Here is an 11,916-nt window from a genome sequence, read left to right as displayed (position 1 = left end):
AAGGCCACCAGAATCTTTTGAAGTCGAAAGAGTGTCCCAAGAGACCCAACATATTTTGCGGGTGGAGGGATCCGCATCCCACCAGAACCGGGTCAAGGCTGATTGTATGCTGTTACATAGACCCACGGGGAGGAGGAAACACGACATAGAGTAGGTAGGTGTAGCTGTCAATACCGACTTGAGCATGGTGAGTTTCCCGGCTGGTGATAAACGGCGAGAAGACCAGGAGGCGGCTTTGATCTTGATTCGTTCCACAATGGAGGAGAAAAGGTCCCGCTTCTTTCTTGTAAAAAGCTCAGGTAGCCCTAGATATTTGCCTACCCCTCCCTCTTTAGCTATACCAAGGGTTTGTTTAACACTGATTCGTGTTTCCTGTGGTGTTTTCGCTGAAAAGGAGATAGAGGACTTGTCTAAGTTTATGAGCTGACCCGAAGCTAGTTCGTACTGTTGGAGAATAGCATGAAGCGTTGAGGCATTGCTTGTAGTGGCTTTGATGAAAAACATGGTATCATCCGCGAAGAGAAGATGGGTTAGTCTCGGGCAATGTCTAGCCACCCGTATCCCAGTAAGATCGCCACTGTTCTGAGCCCGGCAGCAGAGACCCGAAAGGACCTCTCCGCAGAGGATGAAAATGTAGGGTGAGAGGGGATCGCCCTGTCGGATGCCTCTATCCGGTACCACCATCTCCCGGGCAGTGTCGTTGATAAGAAAAGAGTACGAGACTGTGGAGATGTATTGCATGATCCAGTTGACCCAGATAGCACTGAAACCTAACCGTTCGAAGACAGCTTTGATGAAGCTCCACTCGAGTCTATCGTACGCTTTACTCATATCAGTTTTGACCGCCATGAAGCAGTTGATCTGAGCTTCCGAAGTCTTGAGGTAGTGGAGGACTTCATGCGTTATTAAGACGTTATCGGAAATGGCCCTTCCGGGTAGGAAGGCCGATTGGCTCTTAGAGATAATGTCGCCGAGAATAGGTCGAAGCCGCAGAGAAAGGATTTTTGAGATGACTTTGTAGTAAACATTGCATAGTGCAATGGGTCTGAACTCCGCAACTGTCTTCGCTGTATGTGTTTTGGGAATGAGGCGCACATGCGTCGCGTTGATACCCGTCGGCATGATCCCGGTAGCAAAGAAACTGCGAACTTCTGAAACGATCGCAGGGCCGACTGCCGGCCAGTTCGACTGGAAAAAGCAGGCCGAGAATTCGTCGGGTCCCAGAGCCTTGTTAGCCTTGTCCGGGTGAATGGAGAACAAGGCTCTCTTGATTTCCCCGGCTGTACGAAAATGGCTCATCTGGTTTATTGCAGTTTTTTAATTACTTATCCCAATAAAAAGGTAAATAAGGAAAATAGAGACAGGTTCCAGTCGGACTACAACGACAAGACTACGCTTCTGTCTCTGAGGTTCGTTTTCCCCCATTTTCCCCTCCAATGTCCATTTTGGACACCTTGGCACAATTAATTTATTAGGTTTGAAGAAGTATTTGAAAATCAGAAAGAAATACAGATCGAAAATGCTGATAAATATTGTTGGATTTCTAATCACTTTAATAGCAAATTAGATTCTAACCCACCCTTTGATAAAGCGGATATATTATCATTTACATATGTACTTAATAATAATTAGAATTTTATGTATGATTTTATGCGTTATATTTATACATAGTTTATGTTTATATTTATTCAAATTATCTATTCAAATTATTTTTTGATATAAGCAGTAAAACTATAATCGTAATTCAAAATATATTTACAGCGACAAATACTTTGTAGGTTTTATAGAACAACCCGTGAATAATGCAATAATAATTTAAAATGCTTAAAATATTGGAGATATTCAAAATATTTATTGGTTTTTCACTCAAATATTTAAACTGGCGTAATTTATGTTAAATTTAGGTATTTGGTCATGTATTATAAAATTATAAAATTATGTCATTTGTTATTTTTATTATTGAATTTGTAGAACTTAAAGATATATTTTACTTTTAAATTTTATATGATTTAAACTGGTATTCAAAACTAATTAAGCCCATAAAAATATGAACCGAACCAAAATTTATTAATATCCAAATGAGATTTAAATTACTACCTCCAGAAACTTGAAACCTTAATAGAATTAAACCAAAAACTGAATAAATAACTGAAAGAATATATATATTGTAAGAGTTGCTAATAGTTTTCATTAAACATAAAATCTATTATTTCCATATTGAAGAATTTTCGATAAGTAATACACATTGGTGATTTTTATCTAAATAAACTGTTTACATATTGTATTCTTACAAAATAATACAATAAATTAATTATTAAACCGACTAACCTCAAGCATTAAGTCAATTATGTATTATTAAAAAGTGTAGATTGTAATGCTATGTTAAATATTATTAGGTAGTTTTCAGAAAAAAATACCAGGTGAAGAAAAAAATCATAGGTTTTAGTAAAACACATTAGAACCTTAGTAGAATAAAATAATTTGACATAAACCGTACACTAACGTATGTATTCTATTTACCTATATTATTATCAAGTGTTAATATCAGGATAAGATCATTTATTTGCCTATGTTATTAATTCTACATATAACCATCTACTAATAATTAACTGAGAAAAGTGGTTCCCTAAAATTGTGGAATTAAATGGAACCAGTCCGGACGAGGTAGTCCAAGTGGCAGGACGGGCCTGTGGTGGCAACCACCATCCGGATTCGATTTCCCCCCCATACGAAAACTACCCTGCCTCTTCTGGACACCAAAACGGTACTGAGTTCGATCCAGCCCAGGTAAAGTCCTCCCGGGTGAAGTGGATCGCTGCCTGACCGGGCCTAGGGAAATGACCCGCGAAGCGGGGAACCCCTGGATTATCAAAAAAAAAAAAAAAAAAATTAAAATGGAACCATCGACTAAAATCAATTGAGAGAAGTGGATCCCTAGAATTATGGAACTAAAATAAAGGTTAATATTAGTAAAAAGTGGTTACATAATATATTTAAATAATCATTTAGATGGAGTTATAAAAATAGTTAGACTTAACATATCAATAGGTCATGTTTCTGATTTAATAGTATTGATAAACAATTACCTGTCCATAAGATTTTAAATATATATATTTTTATCAACAAATCAACATCTAAACGGAGATAGCCAAAATTTTGAAATTATAATTGACTTAAAAATATATATATAATTGACAACATAATCGAAACATTTAATGTGGATGCGTATGTAATGGGGAAAAACGAAATGTGCTGATATCAAGAAATAATATAGTGTACTTCTTTATCAATTTATCATGGTCTAAAAATGATGAGTTTCTATCCATGTGAAATACACAATTACATAAAAATAGCAAATTTGAATATTTGGGGACACGCTTTCGTCTACCCTTGTTGTTGCAATTGGACAGGGAACGCTTCTCATGAACGAAAGTAACGTTTGTCAAACAAATTTGCTTTAAAATTACAAGTTACCAAAATATTTACAATATTTAATTGTTAATTTTCAAATACTACTCAATCAATCTTGGATATATAAACCATATATTTTGCTAATGGTTGTCTAGAACTCTTCGATTAGTAAGAATGCATGCCATATTTTGTTGTTGTGTTATTGTGATCTACTTAACAACTAGGCTAAACAAAAATAGAAAGTTAGTATGTTTGTCAAACTCAAATTTATGTGAAAAAGAGACCTAAATTTATGATCTAACCATATGTTTCAGATGGGTTCTGAAAGACTTTTATGAGAATGTACTATTACACATTTACATTTCGTGTAAACAAAAAGTGACAAATAGTTAATTTAATATCAAGGTCCCATATAAGAAGTAGTTGAACTAATAATAGTATCTCGGAACCACCCACCATTAATTTCGAATATTATTCACATCTTCTTTTCGTTATTATTTAATCTTGTTAATTTTTTTCTCTCTTTCTTGCACTTAATAGCAACTCTATATATATATCCACCTCCACTTGCCCTCCTTTCACCAAAATCCTCCAAATTCACCACTTCAGGAATTTGTATTTCTCATTTTCTCCTTCTCCGAATCTGCCTAACGATTTAATAGTTATACAAATTGTCTATCCAGCTTGAAATATTTCGACCGAAAGTTAATACTGATGGAGAGAACAAACAGCATAGAGATGGATCAAGAGAGATTAACAGCGGAGATGGCGTTTAAAGATTCTTCATCGGCCGTTATACGAATCCGGCGACGTTTGCCAGATTTCTTAACGTCCGTCAAGCTTAAGTACGTGAAGCTTGGACTTCATAACTCTTTCAACTTCACCACCTTTCTCTTCTTACTCATCATTCTTCCCTTAACGGGGACCGTGCTGGTTCAGCTAACCGGTCTGACGTTCGAGACCTTCTCCGAGCTTTGGTATAACCATGCGGTCCAACTCGACGGGGTGACAAGACTCGCCTGCTTGGTTTCCCTCTGCTTGGTTTTGATCATCTACGTGACTAACCGGTCTAAACCAGTTTACTTAGTGGATTTCTCCTGCTACAAACCGGAAGACGAGCGGAAAATGTCCGTAGATTCGTTCTTAAAGATGACGGAGCAAAACGGAGATTTCACCGACGACACCGTCCAGTTCCAGCAAAGAATCTCGAACCGGGCCGGTTTAGGAGACGAGACTTATTTTCCACGTGGCATAACTTCAACACCCCCGAAGCTAAATATGTCCGAGGCACGTGCCGAAGCTGAAGCCGTTATGTTCGGTGCTTTGGATTCACTCTTCGAGAAAACCGGAATTAAACCGGCTGAAGTCGGAATCTTGATCGTAAACTGCAGCTTATTCAATCCGACGCCGTCTCTATCGGCAATGATCGTGAACCATTACAAGATGAGAGAAGACATCAAAAGCTACAACCTCGGAGGAATGGGCTGCTCCGCCGGATTAATATCTATCGATCTCGCCAACAACCTCCTCAAAGCAAACCCTAACTCTTACGCCGTCGTGGTCAGCACGGAGAACATAACCCTAAACTGGTACTTCGGCAATGACCGGTCAATGCTCCTCTGTAACTGCATCTTCCGAATGGGCGGTGCAGCGATTCTCCTCTCTAACCGGCGACAAGACCGGTCAAAGTCAAAGTACGAGCTAGTCAACGTCGTACGGACACACAAAGGATCAGACGACAAGAACTATAATTGCGTGTATCAGAAGGAAGACGAGAGAGGAACGATCGGTGTCTCTTTAGCTCGGGAGCTAATGTCCGTGGCCGGAGACGCTCTGAAAACAAACATAACGACGTTAGGACCGATGGTTCTTCCTTTGTCGGAACAGTTAATGTTCTTGGTTTCATTGGTCAAAAGGAAGTTGCTAAAACTCAAAGTGAAGCCGTATATTCCGGATTTCAAGCTAGCTTTCGAGCATTTCTGTATACACGCAGGAGGTAGAGCGGTTCTCGACGAGGTGCAGAAGAATCTCGATCTTAAAGATTGGCATATGGAGCCTTCGAGAATGACTTTGCACCGGTTTGGTAACACTTCGAGTAGCTCGCTTTGGTACGAGATGGCTTATACCGAAGCTAAGGGTCGGGTTAAAGCTGGTGATAGGCTTTGGCAGATTGCGTTTGGATCTGGTTTCAAGTGTAATAGTGCGGTTTGGAAAGCGTTACGAGTGGTTTCGACGGAGGAGATGACCGGTAATGCATGGGCTGGTTCGATTGAAGATTATCCGGTTAAGATTATGCAGTGATTGGTTGGACCGGATATGTGGAGTGTATTCGTTGGTTTGATTATGTAATTGTGTACTTATTGATATCAAATATTTTGTTGTAAGTTGTCGATTGGATTATTATAATTTAATTAATTTTATGGATGTAAGTTAGTTGATTTTTGATACTTTTGTAAACCAGAAAATCTAAAAATTGTCAAGTCTTGGTAATCCACGGTACCCGAGTTCACACCTATACAGATAACTTGCAGACTCGCACAAATTACGGTGATTTTAATTGATCACACTTTTTGGTTGGTGAAGTTGTGGGTTTTGATTCATTCACTAGCTAACTGGCAAAAGTATTACTCACTAACCTTGTTAAAAAAAAAAGAAGAAGAATCCAAAAATATTAATATTTACTAACCCGTTCACTCCTTGTGCTAGTTTAGTAAAAGTAACGGAGGGAGTCAATAAGGGAAACCTAAGAAAAACATATAAAAGCCAGATCCATTACTAAAAATTTCTTGGTTCTTCAAAGTCTTCATCTATAATAATAACTAAATTATGTGTAGTTTTTCGGATCGAACCGTTAGTCGGATCAACAACTCTCCTAGATGGAGGTGGTTGAACCATCATCTGCATTTACCAAAAAAAAAAAAAAACAAAGAGACTTATAATTTAAAACAAGAAAAACGTCGGACTTTTCATGTCTTTGGGAAAACATACATTTAAATTTGTTTGTTGAATTACAAGTCAAAAACATGTACAACCATTGGGAATTAGGAATTTAGGAGCATACGGATGGATCAATGGCATTGGCTATCTTCGACACATCTGGTCAAAGAGTAAATCGAATAAAAGGCCCACTATAAAATAAAGGCCGAATAAACTGAAACTTTTATAAGTTTGTAAAGGAGCCCACCGTATATTTAATCGGCCCATATATGGCAGGGTTACAAGCTTTATAATATGCGCGTCTCCATCTTTGTGGCAAACCCTAGCGAGTTATCAACCGAGCCGCTCTCCGAAAGCATAATCGAACCTAGTCACAGGTACTTGATGCTTCTATGTTCTTTCTGAACAACCTTTCATTGATTTTTTTCACTGTTTCTAGCAGCTGCTTTCCTTTGTGATCTACTTTTGTAGACCTTATGTGATGTTTGGTTAGTTAGAATCTCAGATTAGACTCCGGATTAATGGATTCCGAGTATGTATGATATATATATTTTTTTTTTGGTAATTTGGTGACTAATAATCAGCTGTTTTGTTTTGACATGGTTTCAGATTATAAAAAAAAATGTCGACAGTGGGAGAGCTTGCTTGCAGCTACGCAGTTATGATCCTCGAGGACGAGGGTATTTCTATCACGGTTAGTTTTCTTTCTTTATTTGTGATTTTTCAGATGATCCATTTCTTTGATCAACGTGTTTAGTAGTTAGTATAGATAAGACATAGAGGTAGAGGATTAGGAATTTGATTACTTGCTTAATATTTATGTTTATCTCTCTACAAACCTTAATATGGTGTTCGACATCTATAGGATAATAGGAATTTTGTTGTTTGGGAGACTTATTCTGACGTTTGGAATTTGTTTTAGTGACTTTGCTATTTAACTTGGTGTTTGTAGTCCGACAAGATCGCTACTTTGGTCAAAGCAGCTGGCGTTGAGATTGAGTCATACTGGCCAATGCTATTCGCCAAGATGGCTGAGAAACGTAACGTCACTGACCTCATCATTAACGTTGGTGCTGGTGGTGGAGGCGGTGGCCCTGTTGCTGCTGCTGCTGCTCCAGCTGCCGGTGGTGGTGCCGCGGCTGCTGCACCTGCCGCTGAGGAGAAGAAGAAGGTAGGGGAAACAAGAATAAATATTTACTCTTTTTTTTGAACAGCATGTTACTAAACATTCTTGGGGATTTTATGGTTGTTGCAGGAGGAAGTGGCGGAAGAGAGTGATGGTGATTTGGGTTTCGGCTTGTTCGACTAAGCAGCGTAGTTTGGTTTTTCATCAATTTGAGACCATTATTTTGTTGCATCATCCGAGTTTGTATTCTGCTGTATTAACTTATGTCTATCCAGTCGGCTCTGTCTTTTGTTAAAATGGATTTTGTTCTTCCTTCTTTGACTCGATTCAAGTTATTTAGATCTAGAAGATTTATAAATGTGGAACCTTATACTGTTATACACACAACTTATATGGTTAGAGATAAATTAAAACAGAGACTGTTTTAAAACGTAGAGAGAATTCTTAGCTTAGCGACAAACAAAATCACTGGGCTCGAATATGAGGTGTTTCTTCTATCGTTAAGCCTGGCCCATTAATGCGATACATACGGAAGAAGAGAGCGGATCAAAGGCGCAGTATATGGCGTGTGGGGATTTTCATGTCGTTCACCTACTTGTGGTTCCTTTCTTACTTTCTGCAGCTGTGTACATTTGTACATCAATTTGCCAATTGGACTTCGTAGATTGGATCTTGAAATTTTTAAGAAAATAATTTAGAAAAAGCAAACATTGATGTTAACGAAAGTATCACTAGTTTGGTGGGTCCCAAAATCTAAAACACATATATAATTTTGTAACAAAATAATTAAAAATTGAAGGAAACAAATAGGTAGAAGGGGGGAGTTGAGCCTCCGCCTCTTATTACAACAACACTTCCAACTCATCATCATCATCCTCGTTCTCTCCGCAATTTCTCTTGAATCTCACATTGCAAATGGCGACGGCTTTCTCTGCCACGCTTCCTCTCCATGGATCATCTCAAGAGAATCGTCTCTTGCTTCCCCCCACCCGATTGCCTCCTCCTTCTTCTTTCCTCGGATCCACCCGTTCTCTCCCCATTCGCAGACTCAATCACGCTCACGCCGCTCGTCGATCCCCCGTCGTCGCTGTCCAGGAAATTGTCAAGGAGAAGAAACCCACCAATTCCCTGGTATGCTCTCTCCTTAAACCTTCTTTACTATTCCGACAAAGTATTTAAACTGTCGTAATTTACCAATTCATGTCCAATGCAATGCTCCCGAAGTAGTTTGAAAAATCTTTTTTTTTTAGAATTGATTTTAATAATTTTAATAATCACGAAAAATAGTTGATAACCAAAGAGGAAGGATTGGTCTTGTACGAAGACATGATTCTCGGTCGTTCTTTCGAGGACATGTGTGCTCAAATGTACTACCGTGGCAAGATGTTCGGTTTTGTCCACTTGTACAACGGCCAAGAAGCCGTCTCCACCGGCTTCATCAAGCTTCTCACCAAATCCGATTCAGTCGTCAGCACGTATCGTGACCACGTCCACGCCCTCAGCAAAGGCGTCTCCGCTCGTGCCGTTATGAGCGAGCTCTTCGGGAAAGTCACCGGCTGCTGCAGAGGCCAAGGTGGGTCCATGCACATGTTCTCAAAAGAACACAACATGCTCGGTGGGTTTGCCTTTATAGGCGAAGGCATCCCTGTCGCCACTGGCGCTGCTTTCACTTCGAAGTACAAGAGGGAAGTCTTGAAGCAGGACTGCGATGACGTCACTGTTGCGTTCTTCGGAGACGGGACTTGTAACAACGGGCAGTTCTACGAGTGTCTGAACATGGCTGCGCTTTATAAGTTGCCGATTATCTTTGTCGTTGAGAATAACTTGTGGGCGATTGGGATGTCTCATTTGAGATCGACTTCTGATCCTGAGATATGGAAGAAAGGTCCTGCGTTTGGGATGCCAGGTGTTCATGTTGACGGTATGGATGTGCTGAAGGTGAGGGAAGTGGCTAAAGAGGCTGTTACTAGAGCTAGAAGAGGTGAAGGTCCCACATTGGTGGAATGTGAGACTTACAGGTTCAGAGGACACTCCTTGGCTGATCCTGATGAGCTCCGTGATGCTGGTAAACTCTCTCTCTCTTTTACTGCTTGTATTGTTTTATCTTAGGATTGAAACTAATTTTACACTATGGCAGCTGAGAAAGCCAAGTACGCGGCAAGAGACCCGATCACAGCACTGAAGAAGTATCTGATAGAGAACAAGCTTGCTAATGAAGGGGAACTTAAGACGATAGAGAAGAAGATAGACGATTTGGTGGAGGAAGCGGTTGAGTTTGCAGACGCGAGCCCACAGCCTGGTCGGAGTCAGTTGCTAGAGAATGTGTTTGCTGATCCCAAAGGGTTTGGGATAGGACCTGATGGACGTTACAGATGCGAGGATCCCAAGTTTACTGAAGGCACCGCTCAAGTCTGAAAAGAGAGAGAGAGAGAGAGAGAGAGAGAGAGAGAGAGAGAGAGTTAAAATTAAATCATGAATGTCTACTTGTTTGATGTTATTAAGTTAAAATGCCTCTGAGCAACAGTTTGAACTCTTTTTTTTTTCCTTGTCTCTTTGGATCTGAATTACAAATACGTTGGTTAAAGTTGATTAACATTAATTATATGATGATTATGAGTCCGCATTATTGGAGTTGAGCCCAAGTCCATCTCACCACAAACTTAGTGTGGAGGCCCAAGCAGCAAAACGACACTCCAGCGAGCTCATCCTCTACAATCAGTACCTGCGCTTAAGACAAAGCTAGTCAAGAGACAAACAGGAACGGTGCGCTGGCGTCCGTAGCAAAAGCACCTCTGGCTACAGCTCACACGTACCATGAAAGAAGCGATACAATAAAAATGAAGAGGTAAAACTTTCTTTTGTTATTATTTTCTCTTGTTCTTCTTTGGCTTATTACATTGCTTTATATAGAGAATGAGACTAGGTTAAGATGTCTCTGACACCTCATCATTTAGGACTTGAAATCTATTTGCCGTTGAGATTGTGTGAGCTGTAGCCAGAGGTGCTTTTGCTTTTACGGACGCCAGCGCACCGTTCCTGTTTGTCTCTTGACTAGCTTTGTCTTGAGCGCATGTACTGATTGTAGAGGATGAGCTCGCTGCAGTGTCGTTTTGCTGCTTGGGCCTCCACACTAAGTTTGGTGGTGAGATGGACTTGGGCTCAACTCTAATAGCCCCCCCCAAACTCTGCGTGGGTGGAAGACACACGCCGAGTTTGCTTCGAAGATAACGAAACGACTCTTGAGGCAAAGACTTTGTGAAAATGTCGGCGATCTGGAATTTGTTGGAGATGTGTTTGACTTCAACAGCTCTGAGCGCTACTCTTTCACGTACATAGTGATAGTCTCTGGTGAAGTGCTTCGTCTTGGAATGAAAGGAGGGATTTGCGGCGAGCATCACTGCAGAGAGGTTGTCACAGAGCAGAAGCGGAGTAGCTGGAAGCAGGATCACAAGTTCTTTGAGGATCAGACACAACCAGGTTAGTTCTGAAACCGTTTCTGAGAGTGATCTGTACTCTGCTTCTGTAGAACTCTTAGAAATCGTAGACTGTTTCTTAGAGGACCAGGATATTAGGTTAGAACCTAAGTAAGTAGCAATGCCTCCAGTTGATCTGCTTGTTGAAGGGCAACCTCCCCAATCACTGTTGCTGTAGGCAGTGATTGTGAAGTCCGTGTCTTTGTTGAAAGAGATCCCCATTGTCAGTGTTCCTTTTACATATCGAAGGATTCTTTTGAGGAGGTTGAAGTCACTTACAGAGGGGGCATGCATCTTCTGACATACAAAGTTGACTGCAAATTGTATGTCAGGCCTTGTGAGAGTGAGGTATTGGAGTTTACCAGCGAGGCTTCGGAAGTAAGTGGGATTTGAGAAGAGTTCTTCTTTCTCAGATGCTCTGTTGATATCAAGGGGCAGAGGTGTGGGCATGGTAGCACAATCTGTCATTGAGGCTATTGCTAGGAGATCCTCAACGTATTTCTGTTGAGAAAGGAATAGACCGTTCCCGTGTTGTTGAACTTGAATTCCTAGGAAGTAGCTTAGATTCCCCATGTCTTTCATCTTGAAGTTCTTGTTAAGAGTTTGCAATAGATCTTCTAGTAGCTCAGAACTGTTTCCGGTAATTAGCATGTCATCTACATAGAGTAAGAGAATGATGATGTTGTTTCCCTTGATGCAGACAAACATGGAGGGATCATGAAGACTACAGATGAAGCCAAACTCCAACAAGAAGGTGCTGAATTTGTCAAACCAGGCCCTGGGCGCCTGCTTGAGCCCGTAGATTGCTTTGCGGAGAAGGCAGACGTGAGCAGGACGGTCTTTGTCCACAAATCCAGCAGGTTGTCTCATGTACACAGTTTCCTGAAGATCCCCGTGAAGAAAGACATGTTTAACATCAAACTGCCTAATGTCCCATTGGAGGACTGTGGCCGTGTGGAGAACAGCTCG

General features: G+C 40.5%; 3 protein-coding genes across 3 annotated transcripts; all 3 read left to right on the top strand.

Moving 5' to 3' along the window:
* The first annotated feature begins 3,978 nt into the window (after nucleotides 1-3,978).
* On the top strand, nucleotides 3,979-5,835 carry LOC106312287 (3-ketoacyl-CoA synthase 1). Its single transcript, XM_013749750.1, has one exon. The coding sequence runs from the start codon at nucleotides 4,126-4,128 to the stop codon at nucleotides 5,710-5,712; it is 1,587 nt and encodes a 528-aa protein (XP_013605204.1). The 5' UTR covers nucleotides 3,979-4,125; the 3' UTR covers nucleotides 5,713-5,835.
* An 801-nt stretch (nucleotides 5,836-6,636) lies between these two features.
* On the top strand, nucleotides 6,637-7,824 carry LOC106309974 (60S acidic ribosomal protein P1-3-like). Its single transcript, XM_013747149.1, has 4 exons — nucleotides 6,637-6,725; nucleotides 6,958-7,042; nucleotides 7,301-7,519; nucleotides 7,604-7,824. Exons 2-4 carry the CDS (start codon nucleotides 6,971-6,973, stop codon nucleotides 7,655-7,657), a joined length of 345 nt encoding a protein of 114 aa, XP_013602603.1. The 5' UTR covers nucleotides 6,637-6,725; nucleotides 6,958-6,970; the 3' UTR covers nucleotides 7,658-7,824.
* Nucleotides 7,825-8,279: 455 nt separating this feature from the next.
* LOC106311746 (pyruvate dehydrogenase E1 component subunit alpha-3, chloroplastic) lies at nucleotides 8,280-10,063 on the top strand. The gene is made up of 3 exons (XM_013749019.1): nucleotides 8,280-8,605; nucleotides 8,762-9,539; nucleotides 9,612-10,063. The coding sequence occupies exons 1-3, from the start codon at nucleotides 8,390-8,392 to the stop codon at nucleotides 9,887-9,889; spliced, it is 1,272 nt and encodes a 423-aa protein (XP_013604473.1). The 5' UTR covers nucleotides 8,280-8,389; the 3' UTR covers nucleotides 9,890-10,063.
* The last annotated feature ends 1,853 nt before the right edge of the window (nucleotides 10,064-11,916 follow it).

Source organism: Brassica oleracea, chromosome C8 (genome assembly GCF_000695525.1).
Source record: "Brassica oleracea var. oleracea cultivar TO1000 chromosome C8, BOL, whole genome shotgun sequence".
Classification (NCBI taxonomy): Eukaryota; Viridiplantae; Streptophyta; class Magnoliopsida; order Brassicales; family Brassicaceae; genus Brassica; species Brassica oleracea.
Note: the sequence above shows the minus strand (reverse complement) of the source record. Positions and strands in the feature narration are given on the sequence as shown.

Bases quoted from the DNA above. Each gene is read 5' to 3' on its own strand.
- LOC106312287 (XM_013749750.1), top strand. From the start codon at position 4,126: ATGGAGAGAACAAACAGCATAGAGATGGATCAAGAGAGATTAACAGCG.
- LOC106309974 (XM_013747149.1), top strand. From the start codon at position 6,971: ATGTCGACAGTGGGAGAGCTTGCTTGCAGCTACGCAGTTATGATCCTC. The intron at 7,043-7,300 runs GTTAGTTTTCTT...TGGTGTTTGTAG, and splicing joins ACGAGGGTATTTCTATCACG to TCCGACAAGATCGCTACTTT. The intron at 7,520-7,603 runs GTAGGGGAAACA...TGGTTGTTGCAG, and splicing joins CCGCTGAGGAGAAGAAGAAG to GAGGAAGTGGCGGAAGAGAG.
- LOC106311746 (XM_013749019.1), top strand. From the start codon at position 8,390: ATGGCGACGGCTTTCTCTGCCACGCTTCCTCTCCATGGATCATCTCAA. The intron at 8,606-8,761 runs GTATGCTCTCTC...CACGAAAAATAG, and splicing joins AGAAACCCACCAATTCCCTG to TTGATAACCAAAGAGGAAGG. The intron at 9,540-9,611 runs GTAAACTCTCTC...ACACTATGGCAG, and splicing joins TGATGAGCTCCGTGATGCTG to CTGAGAAAGCCAAGTACGCG.